General features: G+C 47.1%; 1 protein-coding gene across 2 annotated transcripts in view; it reads right to left on the reverse strand.

Moving 5' to 3' along the window:
- Positions 1-309: 309 nt before the first annotated feature.
- The window catches only part of LRRC1 (leucine rich repeat containing 1), a 133,707-nt gene continuing 111,798 nt past the window's right edge, over positions 310-22,218 (reverse strand). For both annotated transcript variants that reach the window (XM_061397852.1, XM_061397853.1), the window contains 4 exons: positions 12,225-12,340; positions 4,412-4,584; positions 3,367-3,503; positions 310-1,782 (listed from right to left, as the gene is read on the reverse strand). In XM_061397852.1, the coding sequence (XP_061253836.1) occupies positions 1,624-1,782; positions 3,367-3,503; positions 4,412-4,584; positions 12,225-12,340 (585 nt within the window). In that variant the 3' untranslated portion in view covers positions 310-1,623. The remainder of the gene's footprint in view (positions 1,783-3,366; positions 3,504-4,411; positions 4,585-12,224; positions 12,341-22,218) is intronic.

The following is a 22,218-nucleotide window of genomic DNA, read 5'->3' on the forward strand; positions in this document are numbered from 1 at the left end:
GGCAGAACGAACTCAGTAAGTAAATGCCCGGTAGTAAAAGAAGGCATCGTATCTGGCTGGCTGAAAGCAGGTTTCTAAGGAGTTCGACTGGCCAGTCGGCCCCAACCCAAGGTGGGGAGGCAGACTGAGAAGGGTGCTGGGTTCCGCTCCTCCTCGTGGGGGAGATGCGGACTTCGGTCCCACAGGAGGCTCACACAAAGCTGAGCAACGCTTCAGGCTTCAGGAATCCGAGAGGGCGCTCATTCTTAAAGAACTTGGCTGCCTGTTATCATCTGAACATACGAGGACATAATCAACTTTAAAAAGCTGTATCGCTAATGTCCAGGCTGACTTTATTTCATGGAAAGAATAAAAAGGCAACACCAACAGCATGATTTTCCTAAACACCAGACAGGGACGGGCGTTTTTCATTCCTCTTTTATCACATCATACAAAATAAAATTTTAAAAAAATCAACAGAAACACACCAAAACATACCCTGCACCTCTTAAATTAGCAGACTTAAAATTAAAACTTGAAGCAATATTTTGTTACACTTTGATCCAAACTCTATTTACAAATTAAATTGCACTTATAAAGATAGCAACATTTCTAACAGGGTCGTAGGTTATTCTGCTTTATTGTGGTTTTTATATCTCAGTATAAAACTTTTAAAGCTTTCTTTAATAAAAAAAATCATACTTTCTCTTTGCAGTACATAATTTATTTCCCCACTGAATTTCTGAACTGGTTTGCTCTTTTTGTGCTTTTGTGCTCTGTTTTATTTTACAAATGGCACGTACCTTCTGAGTAGGTACAATCAGACAGGACACTCATCCTAAGAGACCCATTCATGAAAATGTCAAAGTGGAAAAGATATGAAATATTAGCAGTCTAATCCTTTGGTTCATCTTAAAAAAATAATCAATTGATAAAATTTGCAAATTGGTGGTAATTCTTCTTTTTGGTTAAAAATAAATCCTCCTGATTACTGATTAAAATCCAACACTGCTTTCAAAGTATCACCTTTCCAGCCTCATCTCTGCTCAAAGATGTCACTGTGACAACTGGTTTGACAGGACTCAGGCGACAATAAGGCACAAGTGGATAGTACAGATAAAAACAAATACTTTAGGACTGTATTTTTTTTCCTGCACAAATACTAAAATGTGTACCGTTTCCAAGATAAAATAACAAAAGGAAATACATATTTTTTGTTACGAAATACCTATACAAAATGTTTAAATGTACACCATCTGAGCTGCCAAAAAGGGTTTAAAAAATTACCAATTGTTTTTTCCATACATAAAACTCTCTGTCTCATCAGTAGGTCCAAGAGAACGTGGGTTCGCAATGTCCCAGCACTTGATGGGAGGGAGGGGGACCAGAATTCCCCTTCCTGCTCTCCCTGACCCCAACACAAGACAAAAACAAAGGTCAGGTGTTGTCAGTAGTGTATTCTACTTATTACAAATGACTGAAATTTAGGAGGAAAAAACAATCAAGCTGGAGACCGGGTGGGTGCAGTGACTGGCTGTCGGGTGAGAGTAAGGCACTTCCCGGGCGCAGCATCCCCATGGGGGGCTCCAGGGGGCAGGCCGGCTCCGCAGCAGGACGACTCGGGAGGTAAGACGGACGCGCCACCTACACCGACGTGGTCACACGGTCGACGGCATGGTTGACCTCATTTTTGTTGGAATCCAGTCCTTTAGCAGCATTCCTGTCATTCCGTAAATTCTCCACTGTCTTCTTCATGCTCTTGAGCTCCCCTGGGTGGGGCGTGGCTCGTCTCAGGAGTGTTCTCTGAGAAGCAAGCATCGGGGTGAGTGTTTGGGCTTCACTCCATCACTCCCGCAAAAGCTGTCCCACCCAGGTCCCCCTGCCCAGAGGTCACAGGCAGAGCAGGTGGAAAGCTTGCCTTGGAGCTACAAGCATTTATCAACTGCTCCCAAGTGGAAGGAAGGACAAACATGCTGTCTACAACTTATCTCGTCAAGATGGAAGAGTTCCTTTCAGGATAAAAGAATACTTCGGAAAATACGAGATGTGTTAAGATAAAAACAAGGTTCCACGAACAGTAAGAAAAATAATAAAAGACTTACAAGATATAATGAGGGGGGTGGAGGAAGGCAAAAGAAAGAGGAGTCAAAAATTTTAAAATTGGAACCACTAGAATGTTCTACTATTATCTGAAGGTCTTCTTCAACCCATGAGGCACAGGAGGTGAAGGAAAAGGGAGGTGAGAAAGGACTTCTTTTCTAATTCGTCTGTTTTATTAATATTTATATGACCTACTGAAGAAAATTCACATTCTTTTCCTAAAAGACCACAGGGCTGGAAGTGAAGTAACGGGGTATGGACAATGTTTTAAAAATTATATTATTAAAGATGCTATGTGCTCTTCTGCTCCTAAACAGCATCTACCTCTCGTCAGTGAGTCTGAGGAAGGGCATCGTAGGCTAACAAAGGCAGGGCAGAACTCAGACAGCGAGCAGCTGGTGAAACAGTCCTGCTCTAAGAAGCCATGAGATAAAATTAAAGAGCCCTTTTGGCTGGAGTCATTCTGTCATGCTTAACTCCTACTCTGCCCTCATAGAATAAGTAAAAAGTCCCCCTGCAGACAGCTGGAATAACAGACTGCTGCCTGGCAGTAATTTTAAAACCTCCCTTTGTCTTGGGGGCAGCAAGTATTCCCTGTGAGCTCTGCTTATGAAAATCTCAATTAGTGTCAGAAAGTTCAGAGGCCAAAGTCAACTTGCAGCAAGGCTCCCAAGTTGTCCTTGACTCAGCCGAATGGCAGAGACACGTGTCGAGGATGGAGGCAAGTTGGGCTGAGTGGTCCTTTCAAACCTATGCCTGATTCTCAATGATAGCACGTAAGGGAATCCTACGGAGGTCACACGCTGTCTTCAGGAAGGTGAAGGCTCCTGGGTCACATGAAGGGGAGCACCAAGTCCAAGAGGACAGCAGGCAAGCTAAGCCACTCGGTGAAACGTGGATGAGTCCACACGGCAGAGCTGTGCATGGCGGCGGAGGGAGGGGAGAGACCTAGTTTACTGAGAACAGCGGAAAAGAAACACTTCCCAGCTGACTTTAAGAAATCAGTGGGGGCCTGAGGGGAAACCATCACAAAGAAAGAAAAAGAAGCACCCACACCCTGTTCAAACAAACAAATCTGTAAGTCCCACTTGCTTTACACGCATTTGGTGAACCAGGGCTTAGAAATATCTAGCTTTTGCCTTCTAAAAAAAATTCTTAAATGCTGAAGGCAGAAAGGAGTAAAGACTGTTTGAAAATAAGAGGGCTCTTTATCAGGCGCCACTCTCAATCTCAGAACGCGTTTCCATTTTGAGCATCCGTGAACGCCAAGCAGCCCGAATCCCATACCGTTTCGTTGTCGTCGTCATCCTTCTCATCGTCCAGAAACCGGATGGCGCTGACCCGGTTCACCGCCCGCTCGTTCCAGGCCTCTTCTGACACGCCGTGCACCAGGCTCTCGAGGGCGCCGCAGCGGGGCAGGTTCTCTGCCGGACAAAGACCACGTGAGCAGGGCTGCTGTGGCAAGGCGACCCTGACCCTGTCTTTCCGAGGATACCTAATTCTTTCTGAGATCACATCTGCTAAATAAGTGTTTACTATTTCATTTCAGAATGTCATCACGATTCCCAGACCACTTATTCAAGATTCTTTCTTACACACTCACTTCAAAAACTTCCTCTTGACAGTGAGGTGGCTGCACGTGTGGGATCTGGTCCTTTTCTTGGCCGCTCAAACCTACACTGTCCTCTTGGGGTCTTAACGTTCCTCTAACCAGAATGGGGTCAGCAAGGTGACTCCATTTGTCCAGAGCCTTCTAGACTTCTTCTATCAAAACCAGCTCTCAGCAAAGGGTTTCTGACAGCCATGCCATATGACTATGAATGCTTTTTTTAAAGCACGTATGATTTACAAAACAAAGGTATAGTTACTCAAAACAACTCCCTGGCTTAAAAACGCTTTGCTGGAGACCATCAGTACTAATCCTCCGAACTGTCTGCATGAATTTTAAAGTGGAGTCGCTCAGTCGTGTCCGACGCTTTGTGACCCCATGGATTGTACCCTACCGGGCTCCTCTGTCCATGGGATTTTCCAGGCAACAGTATTGGAGTGGGCTGCCATTTCCTTAGGGACTCTAATCTCTTTTAGGAAGACATATGTGCATTTTCAGCCTTAGCTGGAATTCAAAACCAGAAGGCTATTTAAGGAATGCCAGGCGTGATACACAGGTATGAGCATGTGTTCTGTAAAGATACGGCAGAAGATCCCCAGGGGAGACCCACAGGAACCTCACAGCTGGGCTGGCCTGCAGCCCCGTGGTCGGGGAGAGGCCTTACGGATGGGCAGGAGCCGCTGCTAACTCTCGGGGTCAAGTGAACCCGGCCCTTCAATTCACCTTGGCAGGCGGGTTCAGAAGGCAGCTGAGGAAGTAAGACACAGGTGAGGATCTTCTCCCCGGTGGTGTGGTCGGTGTCCGTCTGGAACGTGAGCAGTGGCTGGGCCTGGTTGTCCGATAACCAGAGAGCCTTCAAGTTCAAAGCGGTCAGCGATAAAGGCAGGTGCGACAGCCTTGGTGAAAACACAGGGAGAGGCCGGGCGCTTACCGTCTGTGATTAAATCAAACCTTGTCCACACGGACAAAAATTCAGCAACTGCTCCCCGAGACTGGGCGTGGTGTGTGAGACGGCGTTCTGCTTATACTGAGATGCACTGTGCCCCCTTTGCCAGGAGATGCTTCGGGGGTGACTGTGTCACCTTTCCTGCCATCATCTCTCTGGCACCTTCAGGCCACAGGGCAAAAAAATTAGGAAGTTACAGCACACACTGTTTATTCTCAGGCTAGGAAAGTGAAAGTTGCTCAGTTGTGTCCGACTCTTTGCGACCCCACGGACTATACAGTCCATGGAATTCTCCAGGCCAGAATACTGCAGTGGGTAGCCTTTCCCTTCTCCAGGGGATCTTCCTGACCCAGGAATCGAATCGGGGTCTCCTGCATTGCAGGCGGATTCTATACCAGCTGAACGATCAGGGAAGCCAGTTTCCATGTAAAGGTGGGGGTGGGGAGGTGGAGAAGCCAGTGCACTTGTGGAAGGACCCATAAGCCAAGTCCTTCCTGAGTCACAGTCAGCGGGGCTGCAATGAAGCCGCAGGATTGCCTGGTCCCAGGCGCACCTGTAAACCTGGATGTGAGGGAGGCTGGGATGCTGAAGAGTTTAAATCACAGGTAAAGATTACAAGCGTTTTTTTCATGGACTCCACTTGCTCTCTCCGGGGAGATTATTTTAGGCATTCCATTTTAGACTTTAAAGTTTCTGAAAGCTCCCACTTCTCAGACACCTACATGATCATTAATTTCCACCTCAGATTGCTTCAGTTTCAAAGGGGAAGGTATCTATTAAAGCACTTTAAAAACTGTAAAGCGATTCCTCAAGATTAGTTTTATATTTATGTCTGTACAAATACTTGACCAGTGAAATCTATTTAGTGGAGACTGTTACCAGAAATCAAATGTACTTGGTACCTGGCAAAGGCAACTTGCAGAGAACATCTCAACTAGGGGTGATTTTGCCCCCAGCAAACACCTGGTAACTGCTAGAGACACTGTGGGGGAGGCTTTTTTTTTTTAATTTTTGTGGCCTCGCCATGCGGCTTGCAGGAGCTTAGTTCCCTAACCAGGGACTGAACCTGGAAGCAGAGTTCTAACCCCAGGGTTGCCAGGAAAGCCCCTGGGGACGTTGCTGTCATCTAGAGGTCACGCTCGGATGCTGCCAAACATCCTCAGTGCACAGGACAGTCCCGCAACAAGGAGCCTTCCGGCCCCAAACAGAAGGGTGCCGAGTGTGGGGCTGTGGTAGAAGTCAACGCTTTACACACGTCACTAATTCACTCTGAAAACACCCGAACCTCTGCAGATGCCACGAATTTAAGGTTTAAAGAACCGAAGGTTATACCTGATCAAGTATTTTTACTCTAAGGATGGCTCCGTGGATTAAATGGTGGTTCCACCTGAGAAGTGATTTCTTAAGTTAGATAAAAAATAAGCTGATCACAGTATGTTATCTACAATATGACACATATTTTCTTCAGAGAAATTTCTGGCCCATTAGTTCTGAAAGACATTACATGACAGTGTGTATCCTGGGGTTCTTTCTTCCAGGAAAAAGTACCTCTATCTCCACTTAACATACATAGAAGAGCCGCCTAACGTCTCACCAACAGATTGATACTGCCTTATCAGATGCATTCTGAATTGACAGACTTATGGGAAATAAACTAGAACTCTAGGAAGAGCAGTTGGACTCCAGTAGTATAAGACGAATCCAAGTAAAACGTAAGCACAGACCAGCTAAGTTATTTTAGCGGATGAAGTTAAAAATGACCAAAGAAAGCAGCGAGAGTATTAACAAATTTTCTGTAAGAAGAATGAATACATTTTCGCAAACACCTTCCCTTGTCCTATTTATGGAGGTGAGAAAATATTTTCTTTTCCTAATCGTCCAGGAAAGGCTGATCCACCCCCACACATGCAAGGGGTGTGGTGCTGGATAAATGTAGGGAACCATGCCCACAGGGGAGTGAGTTTCTCGAGTCAATGCCATGAAACCTACCTATGTTAAAGGACCCCGAAAAGACTCCACGTGGTGTACCTGCCAGTATTTTACTAATGACAGTCAAACTGGGTGGGAGATATGTGTTTTAAACCCCAGAATCCACCCAGTGCAGTGACGTGCATATACCATAAGGATGCCTGGGGGAGGGGTGGGGAACTCGGGGGCACAGCCGCTTACAGCCCCAGCTCCCCTTTTTCTGAGGCAGTGGTTGGGTTCCTGAGGTGGCTTGGAAGTGAAACCTCTGTGCTTATTTGTATAAGCTTCAAACGATCTCTCATCTGCCTAAATGCCGTCACACACATGTTAAATGCAAGGAAGCTGAAGACACAAAGCAAGTATCTGCCGGACGCTATGAAGGGGCTTTTTAAAAAGATTACCCTATTTCACTGCAGGCGCTTAAAGGACATCAAACCCTCTTTCATGTCACGGAACCCAAGGATAATTTCTTTTCAAAATTTGTCCCTATTTCTCTTTTAAAAAGGAGTTAAGCTAATATCCTCTGGAATATTTCAAGGCCTTGGGCAAGAAATCTATAGTCAGCATCTCTACTTTTAGGAGCGGAAAGAAAAGAATAAATCAAGGCTCGAAAGCTGGCATGACACGCAGGTACTGAAAACACGGTCATCGTGCCTTCTCGAGCTAATAACTGGCTTCCCAGCGAAATGCTAAAGCAAAGGTACAAACAAAAGGCAAAGCATCAGTAGCAGCTGCTGAGGATGACAAATCACGTCATAAGAGCCACAGTAAATCACCAGACTCCACAGCAACAGGTCTGAAAGTCACATGCCACCAAGCCAGGGAAGACGGACACGGGCTCTAGCACACAGGTTTTCCTGCAAAGCACCAGTGTACCAGCTTGGATACGGCTGCGACCGGCCGAGCACACGCCACACACACGAGCCCGTTCACACGTGTCTTGCGGACAGAGGTGTTCCCAGTGCAAAAGGGGAAAAAAAAAAGCCTCCGCTCCCTGCCCAGTCTGCAAACAGACTGCGGGCTGGGCGGCCCTGCACTGGCGCACTGCAGCCTGAGGGGGAAGACGCACGCTGCCCTGCTTCTCTGGGTGAACCAAGTCAGACACAGGCCAGAGGCAGAGTTTAAATATACAAAAGCTGTACTATATTAAATATATATAATATTATATACATATCTTTTCTATTTTTTAAAGTATATATATGTATATATTCCCACTTTCCAGCAGAGTTAATAATATATTTTTGGTTTATTCTGGTACTTTCCACTCACTACAAGATCAACATGAGAAGCCACAGTCCCATTTGTACACATCACCATGTTCCATTTAGGACCACATCCCCTAAATAAATAAATAAAAAGCCTACAGCTACTATTTACAGCAACAGTACAAGGACTAGAAGAAATGAACAACCGTATAGTGAGCTTCTTCTTTTTAGGTACCTCGGTGACCAGTCCAGCCTGAAGTAACCTTCCCTACCTCTGATTAGGACTTTTTTTTTTTTTAAAGTCATTCAGTCGTGTCCAGCTCTTTGCGACTCCATGGCCTATATAGTCCATGGAATTCTCCAGGCCAGAATACTGGAGTGGGTAGCCTTTCCCTTCTTCAGGGGATCTTCCCAACCTAGGGATCGAACCCAGGTCTCCCTCATGGCAGGTGGATTCTTTACCAGCTGAGCCACAGGGAAGCCCAAGAATACTAGAGTGGGTAGCCTACCCCTTCTCCAGTGGGTCTTCCTCACCCAGGAATCGAACCAGGGTCTCCTACATTGCAGGCAGATTCTTTACCAACTGAGCTGTGAGGGAAGCCCCTCGTAGCTATGAGGAAGCTATGAGCCGATTAGGACAGCAGTTGCTTTATCCAATTTATTTAACAACCAAATGTGGCTGACTGATTAACGTAATACTAACTTAACTGACAGCTGAATGGTACTTACAACTGAGCGTTTCATCTGTTTCTTCCTACTAGAATTGTTAGTTTTAAGTAAAGTTTTCAAAATGTTTAAAGATACATATAGTGAGCGAACATAATCAGTGAAAAAAACGTCAACAGTGCCTAAATATCTAAAGTGAAAGAAAGCCTCCGTAACCTCAGGTTTCCAGTCGTCCTTCAGGGACACCACTTCACTTTCTGGAGTTCTCCGCAGGCAAGATGTTCTAAAAACAAGAGCAGGATCACTGGGTGCCGGCCACACAAGCTCTCAGCCCTGGGCATCGCAGGTCGCAGGGCGGAGACGCAGTTCATTCTCTAGCGGCTCAGGGTTCTGGCTACACTGTTGTGCTGCATTTTCTCTTTTAATATTTTTTCCAGCTCTATCGACAGGTAACACTTTGTAAACCTGAGGTGGACAGTGTGATGATCTGATGCACTTACATATACAGTCAGTTCTCTGTGTCTGAGGATGCAGGACTCACAGATACGCGGGTCCACTGTACTGCAGCATCTAACCTAAGGGGCTGCCCTTGCAGGCGTCTGCCCCTGTTGGTACCCTGGTCGCGTCCTGAAACCAACCTCCCCAAGGATACAGAGGACAACGACATTGGGAAATGATGGCCTAGTAGGCTTAGGGTCCCCATCTCCTCATATAGTCACCAGTGAGTGTGTATGCTGGAGACATTTAAGATGGACTCTCTTGGTACCTCTGAAGGATATCGTACAGTGTTGCTAACCGCAGTCATCTGCTGCATGTTAGACTCCCAGAGCCGTTTCACCTGCTAACTAGAAATGTGCGCCCTCCCGCATCTCATTTCCCCACCCACTGGCCCCTAGCAACCACCACTCTATTCTGTCTCAGCTTGTTTAGATTCCACAAATCAGTGAGATCTCACAGTATCTGCCTTTCTCTAACTCATCTCACTTAGCAAAATGCTTTCAAGGCCTGTCCATGTTGTAAACTGGAGAAGGAAATGGCAACCCACTCTGGTATTCTTGCCTGGAAAATTCCATGGACAGAGGAGCCAGGTGGGCTCCAGTCCATGAGATCACAAAGAGTCAGACACGACTGGGCACATGCTGTAAATGGCAGGATTTCCGACCTTCTCACAGCTGAGTAATATTCCACTTCGTATGTATGAATATGAACACACAGGCACACACCGCATCGCCTTCACCCATCCGTCCGGCGCTGCTGGCGTTGTTTGCACATCTTGGCTACTGTGAATACACTGCAGTGAACACGGAACAGGAGATGCCTCTTTGACATCCTGCTTTCTTGTCCAGAAGTGGAACTGCCAGGTCATACAGTGGTTCTGTTTATAAACATTTACTGAGGAAAAACTCCATGCTGTTTCCCACAGTGCACACCCCAACTTACATTTCCCCAGTACTGCACAGGGGTGCTCTTTTCTCTGCCCACACGTCTTACCTCTTGTCTTTTTAATAAAAGCCATCCTAATAGGTATGTGGTGACACCTTATTTAGTCTTTTTAACTTAATTTTTTTGGATCATGAAAGTCAAAGGTACAAACTATCTTTCCACTGACAGCCCTGGCTTGCGGTATTTCGCGTTAGTAGTTCTTTGAGGAAGATGCTCAGATACCCGATTGTGTGTGCTTGGTGGTCAGTCCCCTGGGGAAGAAGCTGAGAGTCAGGGGCCTCTGTGTCCTGGGCCCACATGGCTGATAAAAGGCACCTCCTCTGTTCCTGGACCCGGAGGCTTCGTGCTTTTGTTTCCAAGTGGCACTTTAGCATTATCCTTGCTGCAATTTTTCCTATCAAACGTGTCAAAGAAGGTTTCTAGGAACGAACGTGCAGGGCCCCTGTGCCATTTGCTACTTTTATACGCTTGGGAGGACAGACAGACACTTCTGTGGTGTTTGGTAGGACTTCCCATGGTGTGACATCTCTGCAAGCTGAAAAGCTGACATGGCAGCCTCTTTTTTATGAGCTTCTATACCAATACTTTAAATAAGTAGTCATTAAATACATTTAATAAGCTTGAAATCTGGTTATGAATCTGCATATACCATGGCCTAAATGGCACACTTAACCTGCTCAGATGACAGCTGTGGCACTCAGCTTTTTAACTGGGTTTTCTCCACCCTGGCCCAGGCGTAATAAAAACAGAACTTTCCCTTCTTCTGAGAACTGGAGAACGGGGACTTCACTGGTGTAAAAAGCAGTTTTTAGACACCAGAGTCATCTTTCTGCTTAAGAATTAGTCATGAAAATGCATGCTCTCCAGAGCAGCGAGAACCAGGACGGGTCTGGAGTCCCTGGGCTTCTCCTGCTGCAGGAAGAGCACAGGAGGGAGGGAAGGGGGACCTTCTCATGCTGCACGTCTCCTGGGGGCTCAGTCCAAGCAGAAAGTCAACATCCAGCTCTAACTAATCCCGAGATCCCAGTCACCAGTGAGTGGCCTTAAGAACCTATCATGATGTCCTGAAAGCATCAACTTTAATACGGCGAGCGTTTCTTGAGGCCATAACTCATCACCAGATTCCCCCGCGTCCTGCTATTTGTTTAGCTCTGCTGCCCACGATCCATTAGCAGGAGTGAAAAATTGCGGCCCGCGCCCAACCTGCGAGCAGCGAATCAGTGAGGACACAGTTCCCCAGACACTCTTCAAGTCACCGGCATTTACCACTTAGGACCACTGATCATCCTCCCCCCGGCCCCGGCCCATCTAACACTCTAACACCCCGTCCCCCACCCTCTGACACTCGAAAGCATTGTTTAAATTCCTCTTGGCAATGAAGCCTGTGACATCAGGCACTTTGCAGTGGCCTGCCAGCTATTCTGCAAAACTAACATTTCTCATGTTTTCATTCAGTTAACAAATATTCGCCAGGCATCTCCTAAAGGCACAAATCACAATGAGACGCAAACCGTCGCATGCACTTTAGGTAACTTGAGCTTTCGGAGGACCGCAGGCAGGTAAACAGGCAATGATCACTGGGATAATCCAGAAACGCAGACCCAGAGAGAAGTCTTCCCAGAGAGGGGCATGAGGGAGAAAAGATAAAGGTACAGAGCCAGAGAAAGGGTCGGAGGTGGGAAGCAGAGCCTGGGTAGGAAAGTGCAGCGATGTCTGCAGTGATGAAATCAGCTCAGAATGCTTGAAACTACTGCACATTGCAGGCTGGTGAGCATGCCGGCAGGCCTCTGACCCAGAACCCGACAGACTGGCGGCTCTTTAGGTTTTTTAGACTATGAAGCACTTGGTAATTCTGACATCAGCTATGGATCTTCTCGCCAGCAAAGTGTCTCTAAGTACAATATTGTCCACAAATTCAGGGGGTTCAGAGTCACAGGTAGAGCAGACCAAGACTCCCAGCTAAACTCTAGCTCAGACTCACTGGAGCTCATTTTTCAGATGAGGAAACTGAGGCCCGTGGTGACTCATGGAAGCCAGCTATAAAAGCCAAGACCTAGGTCTCCCCCCACCTTCCACTAGGGTACCGCCAACCAAGACCCACGTCTCCAGCTGCACCCACAGTACCCTGAAAGGACTCCAGGCGCCGGCGGCCCTGACCTTGTCCCCTCCACGGGCTCCATCACTCCGGCTCCCAGACTGAGAGCTTCCGGGCCTGGCTCAGGCGACCCATCAGTAAACGCTCTACCAGGGGGAGTAAAGCGAGATGGCCGAGGCTGGGCTGGAGGGCCGTCTGCTTGTCTCGGCTTACCTGTTCCCTGCCACGTCCAGGACGTGCAGCTCGGCCGCCCGAGACACCTCCGCGGGGATCCGAGTCAGCCTGTTGTCACGCACGCAGAACACCGTGAGGCTGCAGCAGCCGCCGATCTATGACAGGAAAGAAACACGACAGTTTTCCAGGCTGTTCTGGGACACGGGGGTGGGGCTGGAGGGTCTTGTTCATCAAATGGCATGAAATGGATGCACAGAATTCTATCCCGTGACGATTCAGTCTCGCTGATGACAAACTGTGCTCAACTTAAATCACACGAAACATTGAGTAACCTGACAAAAATCTCTGCAGAACATTAAACATTCATGTTCTCAATGAAGCCAAGAAAATAAACAATACAGTTCAAAAACTGCATTCTGAACAGAAAGCCATTTTATCTTTCAAATATGTTAACTAGATGACACAGTCCAGACACATATACAATTTGGCAATGTGGGAGTTTAAGATTCTAGGTTGGAAAAGAATATGAAAAAGCGTAATTATATATATATCTGTATGTATAACCGAATCACTTTGTTGTACACCGGAAACTAACACATTGTAAATCAACTATACTTCAATAAAAAGCTTAAAAGAAAAAGAATACTAGGTTTTAAAAGTTAGGCGAAAGATGATACATACACACACACACACACAGTTTTCAAGACCTGCCCACTATATTAACTTCAGTGTTGCAGTTTATTTTAAAAAGAGAAAAAAGAGAGACATCTGAGAGATGATTCACGGATTACTACAAGTCTCTGAATAGCTTTTGGTCATTCACAACTTAATTTGATAAATTCATTTGCCTTTGACAAATGCAAAATCAACCATTTTTTAGCAAAAAGTAAATTCGGTCGGCTATGACCTAATAAGCAAACTCTGGAAGACAGGGAAGGACAGGGAAGACTGGCGTGCTGCAGGCCATGGGGTCACAAGGAGTCAGACACGACCTAGCGACTAAACAACAGCAACATAACCTACTGCTAAAAGCATATGTCAATATCTGCACCCACCAAATCCAATTCCCTATTATTTAAAGTAACCAATTCTAAGGTAATTGAGCTTAGTATGAGTCTGGTCTTCACAAAAGAATTCACTGCCTCTCTTGAATAAGCTGGCTGTGGCTTCTACAGACAGGAAAGCTGAGCCAAGGGGGTGCAAAACCAGCTCGTCCTAGACACAACAGCCCGCAGGCCTGGGGCCACACTCCACTCTCCAACCAGGCGCTGTCCTGACTCAGAGCGGCTGCTGTGGAAGGGCTCCTGAAGGGACCTATTGATTCCAGCCCATGGAAAAGTACTCCAGGGCCTCCTGCCACAAGAGGAGCAAGACACCTGGGTCTTCATCAGTGTCTGAATACACCTTCTGCCCTTTTCTATATTTATCTCTGTGTTAAATGTATGTTTGGACCTTAACAGAAGGCACATTTATGAAACTGCTGCATAATTCCTTTCATGGACAACTTATTATATCTTCCCTCAGGAGTCAATATAAAGATTTTGAAATACTATATTTAACCACAGCACGTAACCGTAATGAATGTATAAGAAAACATAGAGGAAACAGGACTAACATTCCTCTCTGATTACCTGGAAACACCCAGGTATGCTTGATTCTCAGTATCTGCATTTCCCATCCCAGAAAAACTGGTTTGCCCACTGTCCTCTACAAGACAGAGTGGACTGATATTTCTCATCACACTGTTTCTTACAGAAACACCCTTCTGTCGTTTTCGAATCTTACCGATCACCCCTAATTAGCAAAAACATTCTCTAACCCAACACCGCCGTCCCAGAACCCCTGGTCCACATCAATCCATTGCCTTCCTAGTCCACACAATCCTCTGAAAGAGAGTTTGACAGGCTGTTTAATTTGCATGTTTACATGTAATCAGGACGCCTGGCCTCCCATCTGCCCTCAGCGGAAGCCCAGCCACCAGCCAACGTTCCTGATGAAGGTACGCTTACACGCTCGCATTTATTTGTTCACCTACTGCTGAGAGGCTGTGGAGTGAAGCTGTCATCTGCTTCCATGTGCAGCAACTGGAGACCACAGAACTCTTTTCTCTGGCAAGAATCTCTATGTCTGATGTAGTGCAGATTTTCTGTCCTAAGAAAGGCGTCAGCATCTCCCGGGGGGCAGGCGTTCTTCCCTCCCTTGAGGAAGGGATCGGTTTTCCTCAGGTGCCCAGGCACCTTGGGAAAGGAGGTGGATCAAAACCAGGGATGCCCTGGAGCAGGCGAGGAGCGAAAAGACAGAGCCCCCCTGATGAATCTAGGCGACCCCAACAAAGAGCTCACAGGGAGGAATGCCCGCGGTCCCCGGGGACCCCCCTGGGTCTGCAAGGAGGGGCAGACACACTGCATCCCGCCCCGCTCTGAGGCAGGGCTCCCTCGGACGCTGGGGACGGTGATTCACACGCAGGACCTGCCTGCTGAGGGATGAGGTACTGGGGGTGCACAGAGCTGAGACTGCGTGGGGATCTGGTGCTTCGCTGGTGCTGAAGCCGCCCGCTGCCTGCACCAGCAGGGTCTCTGTATCGGTGGGGGGTGTCCACGGTTGGATACACCACCACAACATGTCCGATTTGTACCACATGCATATACCATCTACTCCTCAACAATCATTAACTAATGAACGTTGAGTCAGAGAGGGCTGTGAACGCTGTCCATGCAATAAAAGCTCTGCCCAAGTTCACACCCTTAAGGACTTTGGGGTAAAAAATGGGAAACTCGGAGGGTGTGTGCTACCTACGTGTTCATGGTTTGTGGTTTATTTTTTTTTTATTTCCCCACTCTAATGTCACACCACTGGAGAGGTCGAGGGAAGGAAGGCAGTGTATCCCAGAGCCTCAGGCGCCCTGGGTCCCCAAGGCAGGACAGTGGCCTCTGAGCCCCACCAGTGACATACGAGGGGAAGGATGACAACAAAGAGCCCATCTGGGCCAACGCGCAAGGGCTGCCTGATCCGGGAAAAGATGCAAGCACCCCACAGGGCCTCTGTCCAAGCCCCTGGGAAGGGAGGATGTGAAACTTTGGCTTTTAGAAAAGATAACTGGACAGTTAAAACCATGACACACAAGACGGGGCTCTGCACAGACGTCAGGGTGGGATGAGGGCACCGGGGCAGGGGGTGGTCTTTGGGGTCACACAGACCCGCAGTGGGATTCAGGCTCCCTCCTAGGTCCTGTGGGTTCTCACGTGTTCCTTTAGCGAAAGTAATAAGCATTAGGTTGAAAGGAACCACCTGCCACAGCCCCTATCCTAGGACCTGGCCTGTTGCCTCTGCCAAGTAAACAGAGCTGGTGTTTTTCCGAGAAAGTCAAGTCCCAGGTCCGAGTCGGGAGGCAGTCCACGCCTGAGCCCCTGCCACATCGCTGGAACTTTACGGAGGCCGCCCCACTTGGCCCTGGATGCCACAGAGCCCCTTGGGTGTCAGGCCCCATGACAGTGCCTTGGGGTGACATTTCTTGTGTTCACAGGACTGAAGAACTGCCCTGAGTTCAAGACTGTGCTTTGCAACACTCATGCAGTTTTGCTTTCTCTTTCGGGTTCAGGAGGTAGAGTTTACATGCTCCTTAGGGGTCAACAGGAAAAATGTCTCATCACTTAGGATTTCTGGGAAGCAGAGATGCTGTTTAAGGAACTTATCACCAGTGACATAGGAGGCTGACATTTTAAAACCCCTTTAACCTCATAATAGCACACAAGGATAACAGCACCACAGAAAAGAATACGAGGGTCTGCACCTGGGCCCCCTGAGAACTACAGAACGCAGCTGAGGACACTCACTGTGCTCTCCTATTCAAAACAATACTACCCTTGACCCTCTGGCGCTGGTCTGACCCATCTCAAGGAGACGGCCCCTGAGATCACGGAGCAAGCCTTTGCCCAGATCAGCTTTCCCTGAGTATCAACTGCCTGCAGGTGACAGCTGGGGGAGACCATCAGACAGATTGCAGGACTCAAGGAGAAAGGCGGTATGAGTCACCTTTGCCCATATCCTGCCCCGAGTGGAAAGGAACTTCCATTTTCCTTCAGTATCTTCCTTTCAATATACTGTTGTAGCAGAACTGAACCCATACTTCACCGGCCAAGAGGGAAAATGTACAATAAGCAAAATCGGGTCAAAATCCCATTGGAAAAGAAATAACATGATGTGTGATTTTAGAAACCAAAGGCTATTTTTGCCTCTCCCACCATCATCTGTAGCTTATTATTGAAATGCTCCCCATTCCAGAAATATCTTGGAGACCGTGTGGTTTGGGGACTCCCTGAGTTGCTGGGCCACTGACATCAAAATACCCACTGACAGCGACAGTATTCTCCCAATTATACAAAGTAACTTAGGTGACTGGAAAAATAAAAACCACATACACACACACGACGGCGTGATGAGAAAACAACTCAAACCAAATCCTGCCACAGAGGGATAATCAACCTTAACATTCGGAGGTGCCAGTGCCAGGCATCTGTGGTTATAAACATGCACAGCAACAGAATTAGGACCAGCTATGATCTTCAGCACCTTTGTCTGCATGCCGGAATGCCTTCCCACCCAAAACGGCACCAAGAATGCTTTCCCACGTCATTAGGATTCTAACAGGATTTTTACTGACCACTCAGTTATTTCTTTCTACAGAAGGATCACAGATGACTTAGCACATCACCCTTTCAGACATTGCTTATTAGTTCTGCCATTTCTTTGCTGTGTGACCCTGGGCAAGTTACTTAACCTCTCTGAATCTCAGCTTAGAACTCTGTTGGATGCAGAAGATTATTTGCCTCTACCTAATAGAACCGTTGTGGAAATCAGACAAGAATTAGCCTGAAGCCACCTGGCACATGCCAGCTGCCCCTATACATGCTTGGCATGGTGCTTGGAACATGTTAGACACCTCTGTGTACATCGGGAGAAAAAAATCTTGTGCATGCCTCTTAGCGTACACTCCTGATTGCTGTCTTAGGATAAATTCTTACAAGTCTAACAACAGAATCAAAGAGTACGCACTTTCTTTACGTTTTTAATAATGCTACCAAATTCCCTTCCAGAGATGCCATAATAATTTATACTTCCATGATAACAGGCACTTCCTGTACTCTCATCAATATTTGGTATGTTATTCTATTTTTAAAATCTTAGACATCTGATAGATATAAATGCTTTGACTAACATATTGTTGTAAATAACTGTTATTGTTCAGTTGCTCAGTCACAGGCTCAACCCATGGGTTGGGAAGATCCCCTAGAGGAGGGCATTGCAACCCACTCCAGTACTCTTGCCTGGAGAATCCAATGGACAGAGGAGCCTGGCGGACTCCAGTGAATAGGGTCACAAAGAGTCAGAAAGGACTGAAGCGACTTAGCATGCACACTGGTTGCTGTTGTTCTGTCGCTCAGTCCTATCTGACTCTTTGTGACCCCATGGACTGTAGTACCCCAGGCTTCCCTGTCCATCACCAACTCCTGGAGCCTGCTCAAACTCATGTCCATCGAGTCAGTGATGCCATCCCACCATCTCATCCTCTGTCATTCCCTTCTCCTCCTGCCTTCAGTCTTTTCCAGCATGCTGGGAGGGACTGGGGGCAGGAGGAGAAGGGGATGACAGAGGATGAGATGGCTGGATGGCATCACTGACTCGATGGACATGAGTCTGAGTGAACTCCGGGAGTTGGTGATGGACAGGGAGGCCTGGCGTGCTGTGATTCATGGGGTCACAAAGAGTCGGACAAGACTGAGCGACTGAACTGAACTGAACTGATCTTTTCTAATTGAGTCAGTTCTTCATATCAGGTGGCCAAAACACTGGAGCTTTAGCTTTGCATTAGTCCTGCCAATGAATATTCAGGATTGATTTCCTTTAGGCTTGACTGGTTTGATCTCCTTACAGTCCAAGGGACTCTCAAGAGTCTTCTCCAATACCACAGTTCAAAAGCATCAATTCTTTGATACTCAGCCTTCTTTATGGTCCAACTCTCACATCCATACATGGCTACTGGAAAAACCATAGCTTTGACTAGACAGACCTTTGTTGGCAAAATAATGTCTCTGCTTTTTAATACGCTGTCTAGGTTTGTCACTAGCTTTTCATCCAAGGAGCAAACGTCTTTTAATTTCATGGCTGCAGTCACCATCTGCAGTGATTTCGGAGCCCAAGAAAATAAAGTCTGTCACTGTTTCCACTGTTTCCCCATCTATTTGCCATGAAGTGATGGGACCAGATGCCATGATCTTAGTTTTCTGAATGTTGAGTTTTAAGCCAACTTTTTCACTCTCCTCTTTTACTTCATCTAGAGGCTCTTTAGTTTCTCTTCACTTCCTGCCATAAGGGTGGTGTCATCTGCATATCTGAGGTTATTGATATTTCTCTCGGCAATCTCAATTCTAGCTGTGAATAATGATTTCACATTAGAAACCCATTTCAATTTTTTTCTCCTGTGAATCACTTACTGGCTTCTGTGGGGTTTCTCCGCTTTTCTTTCTGTCCACTGTTCTAGAGTAGGCACGACTCTTCTCGGATGTGAAATAACTTCTAACAGAGTAAGGAAAGGCAGCCTTCACATGCAATGTTGTAAAAGTCTCCCTGACTTTCAGCTAGCTGTCTTTATTTTCACAAAGATCAGAAATCTCATCTTCATGTAGATAAATCCATCAACTGTTTCTTTATGACTTACTTCATCTTCCAAATATACAATGCCTTCTCCATCTTGAAATCCAATGGTCAGCTTTCTTCTTTTTTTAATTTTTAGGTTTTGTCTTATCTCTTTTATTTATCAATAGTTCACTTTATATCATGGGAACTTAATCTAGAAGAATTTTAAATTGTACTAAGAATAATACTTTAGCCACCTGATGCAAAGAACTGACTCATTGGAAAAGACCCTGATGCTGGGCAAGACTGAAGGCAGGAGGAGAAGGGGATGAGAGAGGATGAGATGGTTGGATGGCATCACTGATGCAAAGAACTGACTCATTGGAAAAGACCCTGATGCTGGGCAAGACTGAAGGCAGGAGGAGAAGGGGACGAGAGAGGATGAGATGGTTGGATGGCATCACTGACCCGATGGTTTGAGCAAGCTCCAGAGTTGGTGATGGACAGGGAGTCCATGCTGTAGTCCATGGGGTTGCAAAGAGTCAGACATGACTGAGCAACTGAACTGAAGAATTAGGAAGGAAGTTATCCACAAAATGAATACTCTATCACCATGAACCTTTCTGAATATCACAACAAAATCTGTGGGTAATTGATGTTTACAGATTGCCTGTTAGAGGAAAAGTTGTGATGACTGATCTGTAAATCCTCCCTTGTCTTATTTCACTGGACAGGTATGATGGCATGAGAGTCACCTCCATTTTGACTTAATAGAGAAAAAAGACCAAGTCCTAAACTTAGGCACATGCACAACATCTTCCAGGCAGAAACCTTTGTGGTCAAGGTTACTTAAAGGTAAGAGGTGGCCGGAAACGTATCTTCATATGCGTGATCACACATTCACCAACGTCCTGTCTGTCCGCAAATCAGGCTACAACAGCCTCTTCCCCTTAAGTCTTCCGTCCACCAAAACCAGGATTTTTTTAAGGGAACTTCCTTATTGCAGAAACATACATACTTGAGCAATACGATGAGGGGTAAAAGATGCAAATAAGTGACCTGAAAAATTAGAAGCATGCCACATGTAGCAAATAAAGCGAATCTAGCCTTCCCATCGGAGACAGAATGATGCCAATAAACTAGAATCGGGTGAAGGCAGGTGAGCTGCCAAGTTATGCCTTTCAAAATATCTGAATAACGTAAGATGTAATTCACAGAAAAGCATTCTTTTGAGAGAGAATAATTGGAACAAATCTGACAAACACATAACAAAATTAGGTTCCAGGCCATGCAGTCATTCACGAAAAGAAAAACTGAGTTTGGAGGAAAATGTCCAACGTTTTACAATGAAAAGCGCATAAAGTGCTCAGCCAATCTGAATCTTCATGCATGTGAGAAGCAGAATGGAAGCTGGAGGTGCAACTGTGGTCTGAACAATACTTACAAGATGGCAAGTTTACCCGACTTTTCTAAATATCCAAGCAGCTAACAATTAAGAAAACAAAAGACATTCATTGATTTGCAAATGTTTACTACACGTGACACCACAGAACACAAACAGAATCTATCATTGTGACCCACACAGTACAAACATCTTCCCCTCAACCATGTGGGGAAAAAATGCAAATAAATGCTGCTATAGACGAAGGGACTGTGCTGTAAAACTGACAGTACGTTACGTTACCAAATGGGAAAGAAAAGACAAAGACAGAGAAAGAGCTCACAGCGCCCCAGACCAACGGCCACTAATACAGCTATGGCTGGGGACACGAACACGGGACTGGTTGGCACCGTCAGTCTAAATGCGTCATGCGTGAGACAACTGTTCAAGAGGAAGCAATCACGTCAGAAGAAGAAGAGAGGAGAATCCAATCAGGAGAGTGCAGGATTTGATGGGATGGTATCAAGCTTGGAGGCAGAGAACATGCGCACGCACGCACGCACGCACGCACAGCCCAGACCAACAAAGGAGACCCAGCACAAGGTGAGGGCCCCTCCGTGGTTTGTCGGCCCAGTCCACGGGGCAGCACTGCCAATTTCTGCAGGGTCACCAAGCTGGGATTCACAAGCAGAACTGGGACACATCCCAGTCTGGGAGCTGAGTGTGAGCGGGGGTGAAATGGGCAAGAAAGGAGCCAGTCCCCGGGGCCCTAAACAACTGCCTTTTTGGGCAGCGGAAGGAAAAGGCGCAGACTCCATCCCCTGATGAAATTCCAGATGCCAGGGAAGCATCATAATTTCATCCTCTCAGAGTGAAAAAAGGGCTGATGCTAATATGACGGGGACAGTTTACAGGAAGCAATTCCTCACGTTCTTGTCTACAACGTGTCCCTTTGAAAGACCGGATGCAGAGAGGGGCAGGGATGCGGGGACCTTGCTGGGGATTAACGTCACACTCGAAAGTGCTCTCTTCAGGGTCTACTGAAAACTTTCCTCAAATGCATTAATCTTCTAAGGTGTCCAAACTGCACTTCCTTTACGCAACCAAGGGGGCTGCCTCATGTCAAGGTCAAGAGGTGAAAAGGTGGGGTTCCATCTCTACCAGCTGAGCGGCCAGGCTTTTACGGGCTTGGCCGTGGGGGACACATCTGCAGTCTCTTCTCCAGACTCCAGCTGCGGGAGCCCCGGCCGGAAAGCTCTCCCTGCCTCAGCTTCCCCGTCTGTAACGCAGGGAGATCCAAATCCTCACGGCCTCAAAAGCGGCCGTGACATTCACTGAACAAGCAGGACAGCGCCTGGTCCAGGGCCGTGACATTCACTGAACAGGCAGGACAGCGCCTGGTGCGGGGCAGCCACTGCGGAGGGAGGGCCTGGATCTTTTGTCCTTCCCTCTGCCTGTGCGTCTGAGCTACACCCACCCACACGCGCTCTCCCACCAGAGTACAATCAACACCAGCTCTGTCCTTCAGTTTATTGCTTTTAGACTGGAACCAAAATGAGGATTTAATGAGCAGAATCTCTTCCTTGAGTCCCAGTTTAGCGAAGATGGAGACTTAAGCCTTTGCGCTGGAAACAGCTTTACTTAAATGTTAGGGTTCCCATCGTGGCTGTGTGAGAATGCGGTCACATCTGTAACAAACATCCCTATCCTTCCGCTCAGGAGCACCGGCTAACGCACCCAGGGAGAAGCGGGGCCGCTGAACCCCCAGACAGGGACGGGGGAGAAAAGACCAGGCCAGGTGAGATGCCTGCAGGAGCGGCCGGGGAGCGTCAGAGCCCCTCAAGCGCTGCTGCCTGGAGAACAGCTCTGAAATGACTACAAGATGGGCGTTGACAAGGGTGGAGCAGAGAAGGAAGCGGGAAGCTGCTCCCTGGGGACCACAGCGCAGGAGGCCACACCTCCTCCTGTGCGGCCAGGCAGAGCGGCTCAGCAGCTTGCAGTGCGGCAGAAAAACAGCGT

Source organism: Bos javanicus, chromosome 23 (assembly GCF_032452875.1).
Source record: "Bos javanicus breed banteng chromosome 23, ARS-OSU_banteng_1.0, whole genome shotgun sequence".
Classification (NCBI taxonomy): Eukaryota; Metazoa; Chordata; class Mammalia; order Artiodactyla; family Bovidae; genus Bos; species Bos javanicus.